This window comes from Acanthaster planci, linkage group LG09, assembly GCF_054643075.1.
Source record: "Acanthaster planci isolate LZ-2023a linkage group LG09, COTS_SCS, whole genome shotgun sequence".
Taxonomy (NCBI): Eukaryota; Metazoa; Echinodermata; class Asteroidea; order Valvatida; family Acanthasteridae; genus Acanthaster; species Acanthaster planci.
The window spans coordinates 17,527,761-17,546,545 of NC_141785.1; the positions used below are offsets into that span (position 1 = coordinate 17,527,761).

The 18,785-nt window shown below is 42.1% G+C and overlaps 4 protein-coding genes across 4 annotated transcripts in view; 1 reads left to right on the forward strand and 3 right to left on the reverse strand.

The window, feature by feature from the left end:
* The window catches only part of LOC110976582 (microprocessor complex subunit DGCR8-like), a 12,400-nt gene extending 7,801 nt beyond the window's left edge, over positions 1 to 4,599 (reverse strand). Inside the window, exons 1-4 of the mRNA XM_022229975.2 lie at positions 4,524 to 4,599; positions 2,053 to 2,623; positions 1,282 to 1,424; positions 551 to 710 (exon numbers count right to left, since the gene is read on the reverse strand). Of these exons, the coding sequence (XP_022085667.2) occupies positions 551 to 710; positions 1,282 to 1,424; positions 2,053 to 2,587 (838 nt within the window). The 5' untranslated portion in view covers positions 2,588 to 2,623; positions 4,524 to 4,599. The remainder of the gene's footprint in view (positions 1 to 550; positions 711 to 1,281; positions 1,425 to 2,052; positions 2,624 to 4,523) is intronic.
* Positions 4,600 to 5,722: 1,123 nt separating this feature from the next.
* On the reverse strand, positions 5,723 to 9,564 carry LOC110976583 (uncharacterized). Its single transcript, XM_022229976.2, has 2 exons — positions 9,361 to 9,564; positions 5,723 to 8,460 (listed from the first exon to the last, which is right to left on the reverse strand). The coding sequence occupies exon 2, from the start codon at positions 8,438 to 8,440 to the stop codon at positions 6,929 to 6,931; it is 1,512 nt and encodes a 503-aa protein (XP_022085668.1). The 5' UTR covers positions 8,441 to 8,460; positions 9,361 to 9,564; the 3' UTR covers positions 5,723 to 6,928.
* Positions 9,565 to 9,869: 305 nt separating this feature from the next.
* LOC110976699 (large ribosomal subunit protein mL50-like) lies at positions 9,870 to 12,752 on the forward strand. The gene is made up of 4 exons (XM_022230197.2): positions 9,870 to 10,009; positions 10,608 to 10,795; positions 11,259 to 11,400; positions 11,705 to 12,752. Exons 1-4 carry the CDS (start codon positions 9,914 to 9,916, stop codon positions 11,978 to 11,980), a joined length of 702 nt encoding a protein of 233 aa, XP_022085889.2. The 5' UTR covers positions 9,870 to 9,913; the 3' UTR covers positions 11,981 to 12,752.
* A 621-nt stretch (positions 12,753 to 13,373) lies between these two features.
* Positions 13,374 to 18,784, reverse strand: LOC110976605 (translation initiation factor eIF2B subunit alpha-like). The gene is made up of 9 exons (XM_022230040.2): positions 18,643 to 18,784; positions 17,249 to 17,350; positions 16,553 to 16,692; positions 16,325 to 16,441; positions 15,707 to 15,819; positions 15,368 to 15,436; positions 15,072 to 15,147; positions 14,623 to 14,751; positions 13,374 to 14,160 (listed from the first exon to the last, which is right to left on the reverse strand). The coding sequence occupies exons 1-9, from the start codon at positions 18,653 to 18,655 to the stop codon at positions 14,005 to 14,007; spliced, it is 915 nt and encodes a 304-aa protein (XP_022085732.1). The 5' UTR covers positions 18,656 to 18,784; the 3' UTR covers positions 13,374 to 14,004.
* Position 18,785: the final 1 nt, after the last annotated feature.

Consider the following 18,785-nt stretch of genomic DNA (forward strand, 5'->3'; position numbering starts at 1 on the left):
GACCTGGAACATACAAATCAAAATGCTAGAGGGCCTGACGCCCCGATTCAGCAGACTCTTTCATTGGGATTACATCGTGACGTTAGTCTCTAAGGTAACATTTGTATGATTTTTGACGTGAACATGATGAGTCAAGGGTTCAAATCCTCCTGATCTCTGCGCGCTGTAGGCGTGGAAAAGTCAGATATTTCCACTGCAGGTATATTCAGAAAAATCACTCCTGCAGTTTCAGTAATATCCACTGGAGACTGGGGGGATAAAAGCAAGGGAATGGGCAGGGCACCATCTGACATCCCAGCACACACTACCACGTCCTAATGTGGGTGTATCACCCCCTTACACCCAGTCTAGTAGGGCTGCGCTGAATGTTTGAAGACTTGAATATTCCCAGGAAATACCTTGATTGTCCCATGGAGCATCTAGAATCTAAAATTTTCCAGGGCTGTTAAGGCCACGGAGAACACTGCACTCGCATGAGCCAGGGTGGAAGTGCCATGATATAATTTCTGTCAGGTTTACCCTCAGATTAAAACACTACAGCGACCATTACCCGCCGGATCAGCTTGTGGCTGGTCATTGGCAATCTCTTTGTTTATGTCTGGTGCCCCGACTGCAGCACCCTGTTTGCTGTCTTGTTGAGATGCCGTCTCCTTGTCTTTCTCCCTCCTGTAGTGGAGGCACGGGATGCTCGCCAGAGGGGGTCTGTGTTTCTGCAAACCAATGGAAGATTCTCTGCTTTATCAGGCATGTTCAGATGCCCAATTTTACGGCACTGCTTACCGCAAGCGAACGATCAGCACTTACCGTAGCAGAAAATTCTGTGCTTAAAGCGAATGTATTTCACAGGGAATTTTGCTTGGTGCGCATGCCTACATCCTGTAATCAAAGGATTCTGTACTTAACGGGTTAGCACAGAATTTTTCTGCTAGCGCGGTTAGCGCAGAATGGAGACCCTAAGTGTGGAATTTGGCAGTAAGTAGTGCCATTAAATTGGGCCCAGATGCCCAACGATTCCAAGGTTATGGCCAGTGCTCTGTTGAGAGATCTCACCAAGAGACACCCCCGACTGTTTTGCCATTTGAAGCACGTCTCTCTGGCATTTCTTTTTCACAGTTTAGTGTGTAACACAAACTTCACTCCCATTTTTGAATGGATGTCATATATCAAATTCTTGAGTTTTGTCCAGAATGGACCAACCTGTACCCAATCAACACAGAAATGTAGCAATTCGGACAAAAAAATCTGACAAAAACGTAGGTATTACTGCTATGAAGAGCTTACCCTTGCACTTCCAGCACCCAGCAGGTAAGGCCTTGACCACGTACAGACTCTGGATGGCCGATGTAGGTAGAGGGGCATGCCACATTCATGGATGATCGAAATCCAGCCATCTGGTAGACCCTCTAAAGGTGTCTGACCCCGCCCTGATTTAACAAACATTAAATGCTTTCATAAATGTTACACTGGTCAGAACCCTAAAATGAACATTTCCTTCACTTCCTGATCAAAAAGAACCCCTGGACATTTTTCACTGTTGGATTCTGTTGGGCTTAGCATGGAATGTTTCATCTTCCGAAGACTTCCTTATAATCCAATCTCACAATCCAACAAAATTAATCGGCTAGTAATACATGTATCTGTTGAATATGTGCTCATTATCTGAGCAAGGAATGACCTGTTACCACGGCCAGTTGGATATGGCAGGCCACACACTTTATCATTGTCGGATTTTCTTGGAAACAGATGGCATTTTATGGAAAATAACTGACAGAAGTTCTAAGTTTTGGTACTCACCATACCCAAAAAAATATAAATATCTCATGCATCGCTGTCACTCCGACTCTGATACCAACATCAAACAATGATCCAATTCCAGATGATAATAGTGTAACAGCGGCTACAAACTGAACACGGCTATCGCTTTTCCTCTGCCTCTGCTCACATTTACTAAATCTGCGGCTTGTAACAAGATAGCCATCCCATACCAGCTTCCATAAATCATTATTTATTAAATACCCTATACTACCCGGTCAAAATCACGTGAATACTCACTCCGTAAAATGGTCTTAGTTCTGACACCAACAACTCCCTCAGGCAAGGACGGGTCTATCTCTTTGCTTGCCTCTGTGTCTGCCTCGGCTGCCAGTCCCCGTTTCCTCTTTGGCTCCTTGTTGTACATCTCGGGAAGTCCCTCATCCAGGAGAGCTTCAATCTCGCTGCCCAGACTGTCCGTATCGTCCCCCTCCTCTTCGTTTTCAACCTCATCCTCAAAAGTCTTGTCCAAGCTGAATCCATCTTCGTTGTCCTCCTTGGAGAGATCATCTTCGTCTTCTTGGTCGTCAAAGTCATCGGTGACAAACTCATCCAGCACCTGGAAGTTGGTGTGGTGAGTGGACCCCTCGACTGTCAGACTTTCCGTTCCTGTCCCATGAAAGAGATGGGGCTGGATACCGCTTGTTTCTCCAAATGGCATGTCTCGAAACCAAGGACCACTTATATCCACTTCTGTTGCCCTGACGTGTTGTGACTCTAATTTCGATTTTTTGCTGGGTGGTTCGATGTCAAGTTCATCCATGTTGCTATCCATCTTGGGTGCTTTCAATGACCTACTGTTAAAAGGCTCCTGTGGATGATTTCATGTTTCCATAGTTACCAAGGTTCCTGACCACTTCTAATATTATACACAGACAGTTGCCATGGTAACTTTGGAAATAAATTTGCTACTGCTTTTTCAAAATCAAATAATTATGGCACTTGAAGTTGAGGGAACCAAAAAAGCCGCACGTCAATTACAACCAAAGAATTGCAAACGCAAGGTTAAATTAAGATGTTTGGTTGCATGATGTGTAACTGTACTGTTCTTGGCGATCGCATAGACAGGATGTCAATATGTCAACTCCTGTCTCTGCCATTGGAAACAACAGCACAGCCAATGAAGCTTCTTCTTTGGTGGCCAGAGAAAAAGACCAGCCTTGAATAGATGATAACCAAGATAACAGCGTGCAAGTGTCTTTGTTGGCTATGACCCCAAATTCTCTTGTTCAATATGAGTACAGTCACGGGCGTCGCTAGTTGGTTAGTTTTATCGGCAAAATCATAGTCTGTCAGCAAAATAAAAAATGTCGGGTACAAGTACATGTACGGTATGTAGATGTCGAGCTGGGGAATCAGACTACAGTACACTTGTTTTGCATGAAAATTTGTCAGCAAATTCCATGTGGCGCCCCCCCCCATTCAAAATGGTCTAGCGACACCCGTGAGTACGGTAGATACATGTACACTATGCTAACAAACTTTGTACAACTAGTTCAGCGACTGGACCTCCACAGCTTTTCTGTCAGACAAAATAATGTTAACTGGGCGCAACCTGTGCTTGATGGCATCATCTGGGTCAAACACAGTTCATCTCAAATACTTACTTCGCAACAACTCAGATGAACTAGAAAGCAATGATGCTGACAACAAACGCTTGATGTCAACTAAACGGAACCTGGAACCAATTGACTGCAGGTATGTAAATCTTTGCAAGGTTGTACAATCTCGTTTTCAAGAAAGCACGGCCAGTGAAAACAAACGTGCATGAACAAGGAGACCTACAGTAGGTATGATATCGCCGGACGTGAAAAGCCGTGAGTAAAATTTGTTTTTTACCCATCTCCAGGTGACTTTTCCTAAATATTACTTATGACAAAGGTAAAATTCCAACATGAGCGTTTCATGGGGTGGTTTCTGTAAGGACTTATTTTTCCAAAAATTATGGAATGTGATAGGACTGCCCAATGTAAAATCCCCATAGGTGGGCCGCGCAAGGGTTCCAGAAGCTCGCTGAGTGGCCTTTTACTTTCAGGCTCTATAGGGACCTGATGACTATACTATAGTCACAGATGTTCTTCACGTAGGCATCAGAGACAATTACCTTGACATGCTTAATGCCATTGGCCCACTGAAATGTTCCCATAGACAAGTTGATTTTCTTATTACAAGTGCCCTTTGTAAGTGAGAAATTGCCTTGCCCTTTCAATGAATGGGCAAGGCAATTTCTCATGAAATTTTCATGCCTTTCAAGAACGAAGTTCCTGCTCTGGCATTGCCTGGAAGTTATAAATACTGGTTGGCCTACATCAGTACATGGTACTTCCAAAACTGAAAGGCAAATCCCACACTCAGGCATGTCAGGGTTTTGCCTTAGGATTTCTAAAGCTCAGGAAGTAGGCCCCATGTATGTCTACCGTCTCGTTAGTCCCTTTCCCATCAACTCTCGGGCTTTGTGGGCCTAAGTTGTAGTTGCAACATAGAGGAAGGAGGGGATATGCGCTACCCCATATAGCTGTGATGTGGGGTACCGGGTCGTCGTGCGGATGACGAATCCCGTACTCTGGGTAGGCCTAGGCCTCATTACACAAACAAAAAGGACCTTATACCACACATGAAAATATACCAATGGAAACAATCACATATTTCATAAGATGAGCTCCTCAAAACACAAAAGATTTGTTCACAATTTTACGTTCCGGAACACTTACACTTTACAGCACACCAATGGAGAAGGTTGCAGGTTGTTTGCCTTATACCCTCGTCGTCAGGGCTTTGCTACCAAGTGCTGTACATATTTATCCAGATAGTCACACAAAGAACGAGGTTGATGGTAGACATGCTTAACAATGGCCTGGTTGTAAAATGCCGAGTACCAAAATAATGAAACCTTTGCACCAAAGATACAAAATCCCCCCCAAAGAAAAGAACACAGTCCCTTATTACTTTCCAGTAGTGAAAGCTGCTTAGTTCTTATATACCATACAAATTTTTGCACTCAAAATTCAAGCAAATTTAACAGAAAACTTCAATTTACTGAAAGAAAAATTCAAGTTCGGCACATCTGCACTAAGACTGCAGGTTCTCACATTCTTTAATCTCACATTGTGGTTAATAAAATGACCCATCCATTTACTTTTCTGGATAACCAAAGACAAATATAAACATACATACGTTTATTTCACTTATTTCTTTACATTTTTCATACAGTTAACTCTGCAATATCTCCTACCTGCCGACAACTTTAAGTTATATTTAAAATAGTTATGATACCGTGGCACACCTTGACCAGTTCAGTTGTTGGTGTCCTCAAACTCTCTTTTTGTAAAACCTAACAAGGGTGCTTGGAATTTGGGAAATTTTATGTAACTTTTTATCACCTGTTAGAGGGGTGAGACTGCTTTGGGGGATTTTACTTACCTTTGAAAGAGAAATAAAATAATCTAGAAAAAAAACCTGTATCAAAACAAATTCTTCTTATGGGGAGGGGCCACGGCCTCCTTGCTCCCCACACCAATCTGCCAATTTCCCCTAATTCTGTGGAAGACTCACTGACAACATGAAGACTAGGACTAGTAAAACCTACAGTATGTGCCTACGTAAAAAAGTTGGGGTGAGAAGGATTTTCAAAGAAAGATTATTACTTGGTTTGAAAAATCTTCTTGTACATGAATAAACTCAAAACCAAACAAAATTCCTGCTAAAGTACATGCACGTTCAACAAATGTAATGTTACATGCTATTACATGTATGCTCCAAGAAAATAATTTGTGCACTCTGCAACCTGCTTCAAACTATTCAAAATAAATTCCCAACAAATCAAATCCCACAGATATGCTGAACATGAAAAAATGAAAAAACAAAAACCCACAAACCACAATAAAACAAACACCCAAAATCTGCTACGGCCTTTTGTGTTCAAATTCTGGTTTAATCAAAAAACACCCTGCAAATACTCTTACATTACAAGCTCCTCAGCAAGTTCACTTTAATTTCAGTATCCACTGTCCAACTTTATTGTACAACTCCTTGAATAAATTCCTGTTATATGAACCCTGCTCCTTATCTGAATTTGTCAATGACTTATTCGCCCCAATGCAAGGCACGGCCGCTCCGCAAGAAGTTTCCCTATCCTGGTAAATGTTGATTCCACTGCTTGGACAAAAGAGATTTCTTAACTTGTACAGTACATATACACGTTGGAAGGATTTATAATTGTACTGAATAAATAATGGATGTTTCACTTTCACATCTGTCCAATGGAGCATCGCATCTTTTGCCTCATGAGATTATTCTTACAACACTCACAGTCACTACATGTATTTATGCACATCTCAGGATTGTTTTCATTTTAGAACTATTTTGTACAGTTAGTGTTGCAAATTTGAGTCTTCTCACTCTCCTGGCAAAGTACCGGTAACTAACATTACAAACACTGTTCCCGTTTCCACTACTGTTTGTATGCTGGAGTGGTACGAAGTCTTGAAAAGGATCATTATTATCTTAAACTAAGGTATGATTACATGTAGCTTGCGAAAAGCTATTAAGTGAACAATCCAGCACTGATGGGGATTCAGGAGCACACTGTAGTTTAAACATGGACAGCTCAAGACAAATGGGATTGCAGAATACTGACAATATATCAGAAGTTATCGCTGAAATACACTGGATACTGCCAAGTTTAGTGCTAAAAGAACAGGTTGAAAATATCAAAAGCCACTCAAAAATGTCTTTAACATGAACAGCTGTGATTCTGTTGAGGTTTTCTCCAAAGCCTAGACACCCTATTGATTCAAAAAGAATCCAGTTATGAAATGCCTCTGGAGTACAAGTCCATCAGCTGGGACAAAAGTTCCACGGTTTACTGCATAACAGAAGTGTTGGATATTGATAGATTCTGTAGGATTTAACCCAACCCTAACAGATCTTTCAAAAATCCATCAGGTAATGTGGAACGAGGTACGGCCCAACACTTTTACACGTACTTTTCATTGGGCTTTCTGTTGGCTGTTTCGTTTTTCTGTGGTGGGGGTTTCTCTGGAACTGGAATGCCTGTGGAGTTAGGGTAAATGCCGAGGTTAATTTTTATAAACTGAGTGCATTTGCAAACAAGCTGCTAATCTACAACAACATTCACATCATCTTCTTCCTCCGATGACTCCAAATCTGTCTCGCTCAAGTCCTCATCTTCGGCCAAGAAATCATCAAGGTCATCACTTGATATTGACTGCACTTCCTTATTGGCTTTGATCTCTTCCTGCTCAGGCTCTGTAGAACACACAACCATGTCCATGACCTGGTTAATCACTACCGCTCCTGAGTCTACATCGTCTGCGGTGACGATCATTTCAATGATCTGGTTGTCTGGACCTCGGATCGGCTCTGGAACCTCAGATATGTCCACATGAACAGTGCCCATCTCTTCCTCTTTTACATGTACTTGCGAGTCATGTTGTGCTCCTTCTGTCTTCTCATCACTGCCGATGCGTTTGGGATCCCACGGATAAATCCCGGTTTTCTTGAAGCCCTTTCGGATGATGTGTTTCATCATGGCATTGCTGAAGGGCTCTCTGAAAACCGAGGTAAAGTTATTGCGGGTGATGATGGGGCCCGGGTCAGTGCTGCACTCTTGGAGCTGAGCAACAGTTCTCTTCAGCTCTTCTTTGAGTGGCTCCATGATGCTCACCTCCAGGGGTTGCAAGACACTCGATGTGCCCATTGGGATGCAGTACAAGACAACATCATTCTCCTGTGCGCACTGGACTATCTCTGGAGTCAGGTGACAGGTTGTTCCTTCTTGAATCAGCACGACAGGGCGGAAAGTCACGTACTTGAGGAAAATTTCCTTGAACCAGAGCAGGTAGAGCTCAGCATTCAGGAAGCCCAATTTGGAATGGGCATACAGGGTTCCCGGCGGGCCACCTTGGATGCACTTACCCTTGGGAGGACGTTTCCCACTGAATATAATCATGGGCGGGAGAGCCTCTCCAGACGCCGTCACGCAGAGCTGCACACTGATGTGTTCCTTGCTTTCCACAATTCCAGCTCCTCGTCCACTCCTTGTTGAACGAGATGGAAGATCCACCTCTATACCAGACTCCCCACAGTTGAAGATCCTTCGCTTTCTGTCCCTGACGTTGTGCTCGTCAAGGATTTTCTTCAGTGTCTTAAAGTGACGCTTCACTTTGTTCTTCATGGAGACACAGGCCTGTGTCCTGGGGTGACTCCGGCGTGGCTTCCACAGTTTCACTTCTGGATGCCGTTGCCGGAAGCCCGCCCACCACTGCTTTCCTGGTCCAGCCCCTTTATTGAACTTATTGTGGGTGCCTTCCTTCTTGGCCATGGACAAGGCAAACTCATTGATGACGTCTTTGTGCAGCATGAAGCCATGCTTGTCCAGGTAAACAATGAAGTTGGCAAGGGCTTCCTCGTCAGATCGACAGAGGGCAGTGATGGGGCCCCGCTGGACAAACTTTAGCTCCTCAAGTGGGATGTCATTCTCAATGCGGTATCTCAGCGTGTTTCGTGGGACTTTGAATATGGTTGCAGCTCGTAGCAGAGGGACCTTATCCTGACGGACTGCCCTTACTGCATTGGCCATGTCCTCCTGGCTCCACTTCATTTTCATGATGGACGGAAGATGTATAGCTGAAAGGAATTAATTACATATACCTGCTAAGTTACAGAATTTTTATAAATTTAATGCATTACTGACACTGTAAACTTTGAATTGATGCTTACACAATCATGCACTGGATCAGCAGTTTAATCCCTAGACCTTAAACCCAACTATTGTCAAGAGTCACTAGGGAATCCATAGGTCTGAAAAACAGACAATTCAATGAAATTAACACGGAGGTTTCCACACATGTAGCTGTGGTTTGCCGTCGAGTCAATGCATGTGCAGAGTTATGCAGGTTAGAACATAACCCCTAACATCAGTAAGTGGGTGATTCTATAAATTACGGGTCCAACTTGGGGACATTTTGGAGTCCCGTTACACGTGAAGCCATTCAACTGTTCTTCATGTAAAACTGTACCAACATTATCAAACGTTGTGCAGACTGAACAGTATATTGTTATACCCAGCCAGAAAGGAGACCGAAGAAGTATTGTACACGTCATAAACCATGTAATACTGTTATATCTACTGAATGTGAACAGTACTAATATTAGTTCCATCCAGATAAGCTAAATGGTTTCACCCGTAACAGAACACCAAAATGTCCCCAAGTTGGACCTCTAATTTATATAATCACCCAAGTGGAAGGTCATCATGTCGAAAATGAGAGATCGGTGAGCAAAAGTTCCAATTTTTTCAAAAAGTGAACATGGTCAAATGGTCCCAAACTTCTGTCGGAAACGTTTCAAGAAATACAGACAAGGCTGAACATGCTGAATGCCTGTTGAAATTTGACTGTAGCACTAGCAGCACTTTTGTGATTTGTAGCAGCTTGTTTCGGCTAATGCCTACTGAACATCTGAGGCTGACTAACTAGCATGACTAGAACTTCAGTTCGTTATTTCACCCAACTTAATAAATCTTACCATTTGTTATTTGTAATTATCCTTATTCACAAAGGTTTCATGACCAAATACGACAGTGCTACTACTGGTAGTGGTGAAACAACAATGAACTAAGTTGTGGGCGCCGAGAGCATAAAATATCAGTGAACAGTGTATCACTATGCATCCGAGCTGCTTGCACCCCGTACCACACAGTACAACAACTTGCTCTAGTGCTATGCTCTGCACGATACGCATATCCATGTGTAGTTGAGTAGTTGGCCTAATCCATCTCTTTGTTTAGGTGCAAGTCCGATACTGGATTTTTACAGTAATGACATTTTGACAGAATTCTCATTAGTTGTATAGCTCATTACTATTAAGTGATTATCGTATCTTTTATTGTCAAACAACGCAAATACTGTTCTTTATAAATATCTTGAAATACTTTGCCTTTAAAAGACCACCCCTACCCTTATCAGATAATTAGATTCGCCTAAGACTATTTTTTTTTATAGTCGGGTCACCCCATTCGACGATCGCAGTTATTGTTGAAAAAGGCATAGGGTGGTTGGGAGCGATCATCAAAATCAAAATGGCGGCGCACATGGCGCTCTCCTGTTCGGTAGTGTTAGGAAAGATTTGGCCGAAAATTATTCGATATTCGACTGTATGTAGTCCTAAGCGAATGGTAAAACACAGTTTGTAATATTACAAGCATGTTTAAATGAGGAGTAACCTGTTGTTCCACATGTATTTTACTTCAAATGAAGAAGGCCTGTGCGAGCATTTGTTTAGCATGATCAGGATTAGCACCACTAGTGTGGCGGGAGTGAGAGTCCGTGCCACAGTGGGGCTAGATCAGGATGATGCGGACTGTGGACGGTTGTTGTCATGGTTGTGAAGTTAGGCCAAACAAAATAATTAATAGTCATGATAGTTGTGCTTCTTGTTTGAAAGAAAAAGGTTTTGTGGGTGGGCAGCATCTTTTTGGGGGGAATTTTTGTTTAAAAGTGAGTTTGATGGTCCGGTTTTTATATCATGTATGACTATGAGCCACTTTTTTTTTTGCAGATTCATAACTTGAGATGGGTCTTATCAAACATTGTATCCAAGTCAGAGCCTCTTCAGACATGTCAGACAATTATAAATTTGGGTTGCACTGACATTTCGATGAGCATGATTTAATGTCCAAAAATTGTTTGAAGCTTGTACACAAAATGATGCACATACAGCATTTGCTCATTAACAAGCTAACAAGTGCTTTTTTATTTGGCTTTTCCATCCAGCTAAGTACAAGCAGTGTCGTTGCCAGAGATGAGTTCAGGACCACCGAGCAGTCGTGGGTGAGGAGAATCTTGCGGGGGAGTGGTCCGAGCAAGGACATCGACGATACTTTGGATGAGGAGGAGATCGTGGAGGTGGAGCCCCAGTACATGGACATCATACAGACACCAAAGGCCACATTCATTGAAAAGTAGGGACTAGGGTATCGTGTAAACCAACTTGTTCAAACAGTATGTTTCTGCTGTCGTAGGAATTATGTTAATGAAGACCTGATGTTGCTCTTTAGGTTTAAAATGTTTCGATTTTCAACCTTGCTCAAGAACTATTTTGCACAAAAGAAGTTTTTAGCATGACTTTATAGCTTTATTATTCGCACAGTGTAAGGTAGGTAAAGGGGAACATTTTTCTTTCTAAATTGGCAGGATTTAAACAGTGTGATTTTAAAGCCCAGTTATAATTCCAAGTGTAATTTCCCATTTATATGGGGCAGGTGGATTATTAAGGCCAGAGAAAAATTGTGGTTTTCAGTTTTCACTCACTGGATAAAATAGAATTTGCATACCCGTCAGCAGAAATCTGCAATTTAAAGGTACATTAAGATCAATTTTAAAAAATATTTTAGTTGAAAAGCAGTCTTTTTGGTGTATTTTAAGACCTCAGGTTCGAATTAAAAGCTACCAACCTCCAGATGACCTTGTAAAAAGACTTCATGACATCACATTAGAGGTTGTTCCAGATGCTACTTCTGAAAATTGGAAGGAGGTGTCCTTGAAGGACAACAGCACCAAATACCAGGTTTGAGTTCTCATTTGTAAATCAAATGCAAGGACCCAAATTCAGCTGGTCATTAAGATGTGCTATCACACTGATCTTAAACCTCTTCCCGTATGAGGTTGGATGTTTATTAACAGGCAAAGTAAAAGAAATGATACATCCATTGCTTGAGTTGCTATGAGGGAATTTTCTATAATCGTGCTCACTCTGACATGGTCCAGTTGGCTATCAAAGTGCAATGTAACTGTAACTACCAAGGGATCTTGCTAAGGACCATTCTGTGGGCTCCAAAATCTGCCTTACACAGAACGTTATCTCTCCCCAGATCCTTGTCAAGTGCTTCACTGAATTCAAGCACGACATCCCTAATTTTCTTCTGAGCAAAATGAACACTCTTGAGGACGTCATCACCTTCTATGAGACCGAGGTCAAAGACAAGACAAAATTTGATGAACTGAGCACTGTTGATCTGCCGCCAAATCTGAAGATTCACTGGAACTACGGCGACGACTCGCGACTGGAACTTTACGAGGACTACTTGGAGTATGTTAAACCAAACAGGAGTCCGAAGCCTCCAGAGTGGAAGTATAGACCTTCATGATGTGTGGGTTGTCACATGGTTAATGCCATAAAACTTCAACAGTGAGACACGCTAGTTTAATTATTGTTAAATCACTCAGATCAAGAACATTGTCTGTAAATATAGTAGGGATTTCACCCATTGATTGTCAGAAAACCACTGATGAGGGAAAGTACCTTTGAGCATTATCTGGTTTTTAATGCATCTTCGATACTTTTTTGGGATCTCACATTGTTTTTGCCAAGCATCATGCAAGGCTACTGAAGTGCCCCCTTACTGCATATTGACTAATGGTTCTAAGCTGCTGTGGTCCTATTCAAGCAAAAAGTTCAAGAAAGATCTTTTATGAGAGACAAGGTAAATGCATCTACAGTCGACTCTCGTTATAAAGAAAACTGTTATACCAAAATACTATTATAAAGAACATATTTTGAGCATCTCAATTTCTTAAATTCTGATGTTTTTCTTTGTTTTCCTGTTTCTCTTTTAACAAAGTCCTGGTTATGTAACAAAGTAATTTGTCTGGTCCCTGTAAGCTTGTTATAATGAGAGTTGACTGTAGTTTTGAAACTGCCCAAAGTAAATCTAATAAAAGGCAGCAAAAGTTATCATTGTTGCTTGTCCTGGCAGGGATAAGGCAGCCCCGACAGCAGTTTGGAACTCAGCTTTAATAGCCATATGCCAGTGTCATTATTGTGAAAATAACATATTGTAAAATTACATAATACTTTGGAGTTAGCTTTTGTGGGCTTTCCAAGGAAGATAGTGTGACATTCGCCATGTTATGCACTGAGCTCGGCTGGTTGTATTCTTTTGTCGTTATTAACCACTTGCTGCCGGGGAACCCCGCTTCGAGCACCATGGGTTCATAGGCAGAGCCAGGGTGCCCAAAGTGGGACAAAAGAGCTGGTCCATGTAACAAAAGACCTGCCGCTGGGAATTGCCATCATATTTCGGCGTGCATTTTTCGAAGGTAATCTGTCACTGTTTTGGGCATAGCGCACCCATGAATTAGCACCATGGACAAAAGTGCTCCAGGGCCCCAGTGATGAGTGACACAGCACCGCGACGTGCTAATCCAACCGTGTTTGAAAAGATGCCACTCGCATTCACTGGGGACAAAGAAAATTATGCAACACCTCACAATTCTGGGCACTCTTTACAGGTCAGCAGGCCTGGCTGAAATACTCAGGAGTCAATGAAGGTTACCTGTAAGCTGAGAGTAGACACCAAACAGTCATTCGTGTGGGTGTAAACGTCCATTAAATGAAATGATGAATTTTTGAAGAATTTTGAAAACTGAAAATCTTGAAAATTGCCCGTATGTGTGCACTGCATTTTTAAAAGCAACCGGATCCATGGAGGGCTTTAGACTTGATGAAACCATGGAGGGCTTTCTATTTCTCCATGCGGAAACATTTCACATACTGTACCGTGTTTATTTTCTCCTTGTGCTGAAGTGCATGTGCATTTACATTAAATGTATCGTATGCATACCAACAACTTAAAAAGAAGAGAATGATTTTGCCATCATTTATGCTGCATATGGAGCTCCATGGCAAATTCTTATTCAAACAAAAAGAAATGATTTCCCTTCATGGGGTTGTTCCACTGGCCAAGTGGCTTCAAGCACAACGTGTTCATCCCTTTAGAAACTTTTTAATAGCATAAAGAAAACTCAAATGTAATGTTCAAGTTTCTAAATGTGATCTTCAGCAAGCACTCTCTTTTTCCACGATCCATGCCGCAACTTTTGAAAGACAGAACGGAGAAGCAGAAGCAGAGTATTGCTGAGTGACTCAAATTATGGCAGCTGGTAGTCCACACTGATGTTTATCCATACAAATGCAGTGTATAATCACTGGTATCCCTCTAGACCCACAAAGACGTGAGTGGAGAGAGACACTGGCTAAAACAACAGCGTATGACAACGATGACATAAGACTCCATTTCTGTCCAGCATGTATGTAAATAGTACCATCAGTACAGTTACAAAGCCCCCATACTCCACACACGAGCCAGGCCTGTGCCTTCACGCAGTGTCATCAGCAGTACAGCTTAATGAGTTCGTCACTGATGGCAGACGGTGTCAGGACCCCCAGGTCAGTGAAGAGGAGGGTGATGTAGGCTGGAGGTGTGTAGTCAATCAGTGGGTGGGCATGGCTCAGGTCAGAGGTTGATTTCAGCGTCGAGGCGTGGTACTGGAAGAAAAACAAGTGTTTATCCTTGTTACTGATAGTGACCCAGCCTAACAAAATGAGTCCTAAGTTGCCATAACCAACTGTGCCGTCGACACCTGTAGAATAATCTTGCTCCCAATAAATTAGCAGGAACCCTCAACATTTTCACCCACCTTATGTCCTTTTCTCTAGTACGCCACACTAAGAGATTAATTAACACGAGGAGCCAAGCAGTCGCTTCTAATGTGAATAGAAGCAATTTACTGAAAGTGTGGTTCTAAGACTCATTTTGCAGGAATCAGTAACATGAAGAAAATGAGTAGCAGGCAGCTACACGCTCTTTTTCCTTCCTGCAGATTCAAACAGATTTGATGGGTCTGTCAGAAGCCCACAATGGGCAATATATTGTGATCTGTTCTGTATGCAGCGTAATGTCTCTGCTCTTCCATTCGTGAGACACAATGAGAGGTTGAGGGTGACTACCTTATATTCATTTGGCACATCCTGCTGGTTAAGGGGGTAGATGAACCGCACGAACTTGAAGCTTTCAACCACCACATAGAATGGCTTGTTGGCTATCTTGGCACAAGTTGCTAACTGGTATGTGCCAATCTGTAACAAGAAATGCGTCGAGAAACAAGAAGGCCTGAAAAGAGATCAGAAACTGGATGAAGCTTGAAGGATACCAGAGGGATGGTACCAGTTGGAATGTCTGACTTCTAGAGGGACTTGTGTGATAACAGGAATTTCTGAAGTAACTTCCAAGAGATTGTGTGAATCACTCTTAAAGCGTGAGAATTCTTTTGATCAAGTATGAATGATTGCATCACGTTGTCTTTTCACGTTGTTATCCTTGGGTTGATGGCTTTAGGATCTGCAGTAAGCAATCTGAACCTAACCCAACCCAGTTGATAACAAAGAAGGCAGCCCACCTTGTTTATGATGCCACCGCTTTCAACCACTCCCTCTGCCCCTACCATGACAAGGTCAACCTTTTCCATGATGTATCTGACAATAAAGAAAAATTTTGCCAAACAATGTTCACGGCGAACAACATATACCAAGCTCTCAAGTTGAATCTGGCAACTTTGACAATCATTCAGTAAACTTCTCCTTGTTTCATGAAGGTGAACAAGTGATTAGATATTAGGAATTGACAGGTGCTCTCAGGGCCTGCAAACTGACGTATAAGATCTCTAACTGAGCATTCCAAAGTGGTCGTTCTTACCCTGCTGCAGCATCTAGTATGACGACAACGGGAATACCAGCTTCTCGCAACTTCCTGGCCATCAACTCTCTGTTGGAACAAACAACAAAACCAATAATGTTGCAGTCCTCTGACTAATCCTTAAACTAAAGTCCAACTTTTATTTCTTAGAACCTTTACAAAAAGTTGGATTCCACTGAAAGTCAGAATGTACAAACCAAAAAAGCAATTAACAGTTTCACATTTCCATATTTAAAGTGGACAATACTTGGGTGAGAATCATCACAAACTAGATGACGCTGAAGGATTCAAACAGTGGTGAAAACAACTTCAAGAAGCTGAAACTAAAGTTTGACTTACCCTGATCTGTCAGGGCAGGACTCCGTTATGAAGACGTTAAATCTTTTCTTATTTTCTGCTGCCTCCATTAAGGTCTTGAAGACAACACGGGAGTGCGAGTGTGTAAGGATGCTCTGCAGGACAACATATGAGACAAATTTTTTTCATTGTTTAGGAAAAAAGAGCATTCTTGAAAACACATATAACAGAAAACAACATACCTTGATATATCTAACATATCAGCTGGCATTTTAAGACCTGAGTAAACCCACAGTGCAGAACTAGTACATTTGAGGAAGTTGACAATGTTGGCCATGTGTTGATCAGAAAGAAAATTAAGCGCAGGTGGATGAAGGCTCAAGGTATAAGAGGTAAACTGGGTATGAACTATGCAGGCAGACCCTACCAACAGTGGCGTATCAAGTTGTTCCCCCCTCCCCTCGTGGCTTATCTTCCCCTCCCCCCAAGGTTCTGAATGTCACCATTTTCCCCCGGGATTGAAAGCACCAGCATGTTAAAAGCCGTACAACCAACCTCCTTTGTGAGGGGGGGCAAGAGGGTGATATGACCTCAAGTTTTCAGAGATCAATTTCCTGATGTGACCCCGCCCTGTAGAACCAGAGTGAACAGAGGACTTACACATCCATCTCTGATGAAAGGTTCTCCCAGGCCCGCAATCTTGTCCCTTGAGCCTGCGACTTTCTGTAAATACATTTTACCCCTCTCCACCAAGATGTTCTTGCTCTCTTGAAAATTCTGCAATGAACAGATAAACAACGTCAACAGAGGAGACAGAGATTTGGAGGGGCTCGGTTTGGGTGGATCCAGTAGAGTTTGTTTTCAAACTGAATAACTAGCTACACCAACCGTCTGATCAAGAGCTGTCAGCGTGATAAACCTCAGGAAGAGCTCACACCCTGATGATATCGAGGTGACTGAGTTATCTGTCTCCATCAGCCAGCCGATGCAATCTTTCAAACTCTCCCTCAGACCAGCTAAGGTGCCAGCTGCAGCAGACAAGCAAAGCAAACTCATGGTGTAAAAACTGTACAAGGCCACTCAGACTAAGACCTTCAGTGTAGAAAAACATGCCAAACAAAACCAAGCCAGCTTCGGTCACTCCGTACCAGCTAAAATAGTTCCCCTGAAATTTCTACGAGGCAAATAACGTCCTCGGCATTACGCCAGCCAGGTTGGGGTTTCAAGGCAGTTTTTAAAGGTGGCTTTTCCACTGATACACCTATGACTAGGCAGCTCATATATATATTTTTGCAAAGCTACCCATTCAGTAAAGTTCTATGTCTATGGACAGGATGTGCAGAAACAGTACCATAGGGTACTGGACCAGTTGTTTCTTATGCAGTCTTCTGTTTTTTTTGTGGTACATTTTCACTGTCTTCGATTTTGGGACCTCTTGTAAGCAGTCTTTAGTCAGTCCTGAGTGTTTGGGCGAACGTACACAGACTACAGACTTCAAGCAGGTTGATGGAATAACAGTCTTGGTACAACAAAGGGCACAGACTTGACAGTGCCAACATTTCCAAGTATCTTTTGCCGTCTCACCTGGACTAAGTTTAAGATGTTCAATCAGAGTGTGGATGGCTGCCACGGCACTGGATATGTCTGCGTTCTCCTCCATGCATTGCTGGAAGTATTGTAATGCATCTGCTCACAAGCCACATTAAATTCAGAAGCACAAATAATTTTATTTAAATAAATGCTGAAAATAAGCACAACTACATGTACAAGATCATTAAGTTCTGCAATACACCCCCCCAAAAAAAATGTACCACATGAAATCAAAAGTTAAACTTGCAATTAATAAATGTTTGTATGACTTATCAGACACAAACTCTTACAGACTGAGTGGTGACCCTGGACTTTATTAAAATAATCACTTATCATTTACTCAGTCAAATGATGTGAAACCTAACATGATGATTTATAGGCCTACTTCTTATGGGCAGGATGGTTTGAATACTGCATGATGGGTGATTTTGCACAATGGCAGAACATGTCAAATCCTTTAGGGAACTAAGCCTGCGAGAGTTTACTTCCCGCTGCATGTCAATGGAAAAACTGCCCCCCAAAATGGACTTTTAAAAAATCTTTCGTCATTGTCAAATAATTTTCACGTCAGCTTTTAGTTCTTGCATGAGCACGAAGCTAAGATGCTTATACGTTCAGAAAATAGCCAATAAAATGATATTCGTAATCATTTAGGCTCGCAGATTTCATGACAAATGTCGCATTTTTTGTCAAAATTGGGCTCATTTCCAGTGTGAAATCTATTTTTGCACACAACTCCTAACTTTAACTCATTGTATTATTTAACAGCACAACCGTATGGCTTAGTTCCAAAAATTGTTCTTCGGCAAGCCTTTGCCTACCTAATGATGTAAGAATCATTGTGATTGGTTCAGGTAAATGCTCGCGCGTCTTTCTTTTAGACAGACGTACCCATCTAAATTTGGCGTTACTTGTGGCTCGGCTGGCAATGACTATCCCGTGGGTGCTCATGCATGGATGCACATGTGCCTACGTGTACACGCCGTAAACAGGATGTACATGTGAACCAGCTCTTCACAGAGCTACCGGAATTCAAGGTCATCTGTGCACAGCAACTTCAGCCGTGCATTCTGAAGGGGGTCTTTTTGGCACAAAAGGTTATGCATACGAGGCAATTGTGGGAAGGAAAAAAGAGCAAACGTTTCCCCTTTTTCTTCCCACAATGCCTTTCTACCATTGTGCGAAAGCACCCATGCGGTATTAGTGATAAGGCTTACAAGAAATGTTCATCAGCTTTTTCAATCATGTCAATTTCAGTTTTGGTACTGGGTACCGGTAGGCCTATAGGCCTAAGTAGGCCTAGTAATAATATTATTATTAATGTTTTTCTCTAAAATCTAACCTTTCTATTCCAATTACATAAAAGTTGAAGTTTTCAAAGGTTTTACCTTCCTTATTCATTTCTTTCGTTCAGCAGAACTAGTCCAGTTCGATGGATAGATTTGCTATAGTTTGATGGTTTCACGGATTTCAGTGGTTTTTATTTGCACTTAAGTTAGGCCTAAAGCACTTAGCAGACGTCTGTTGACTC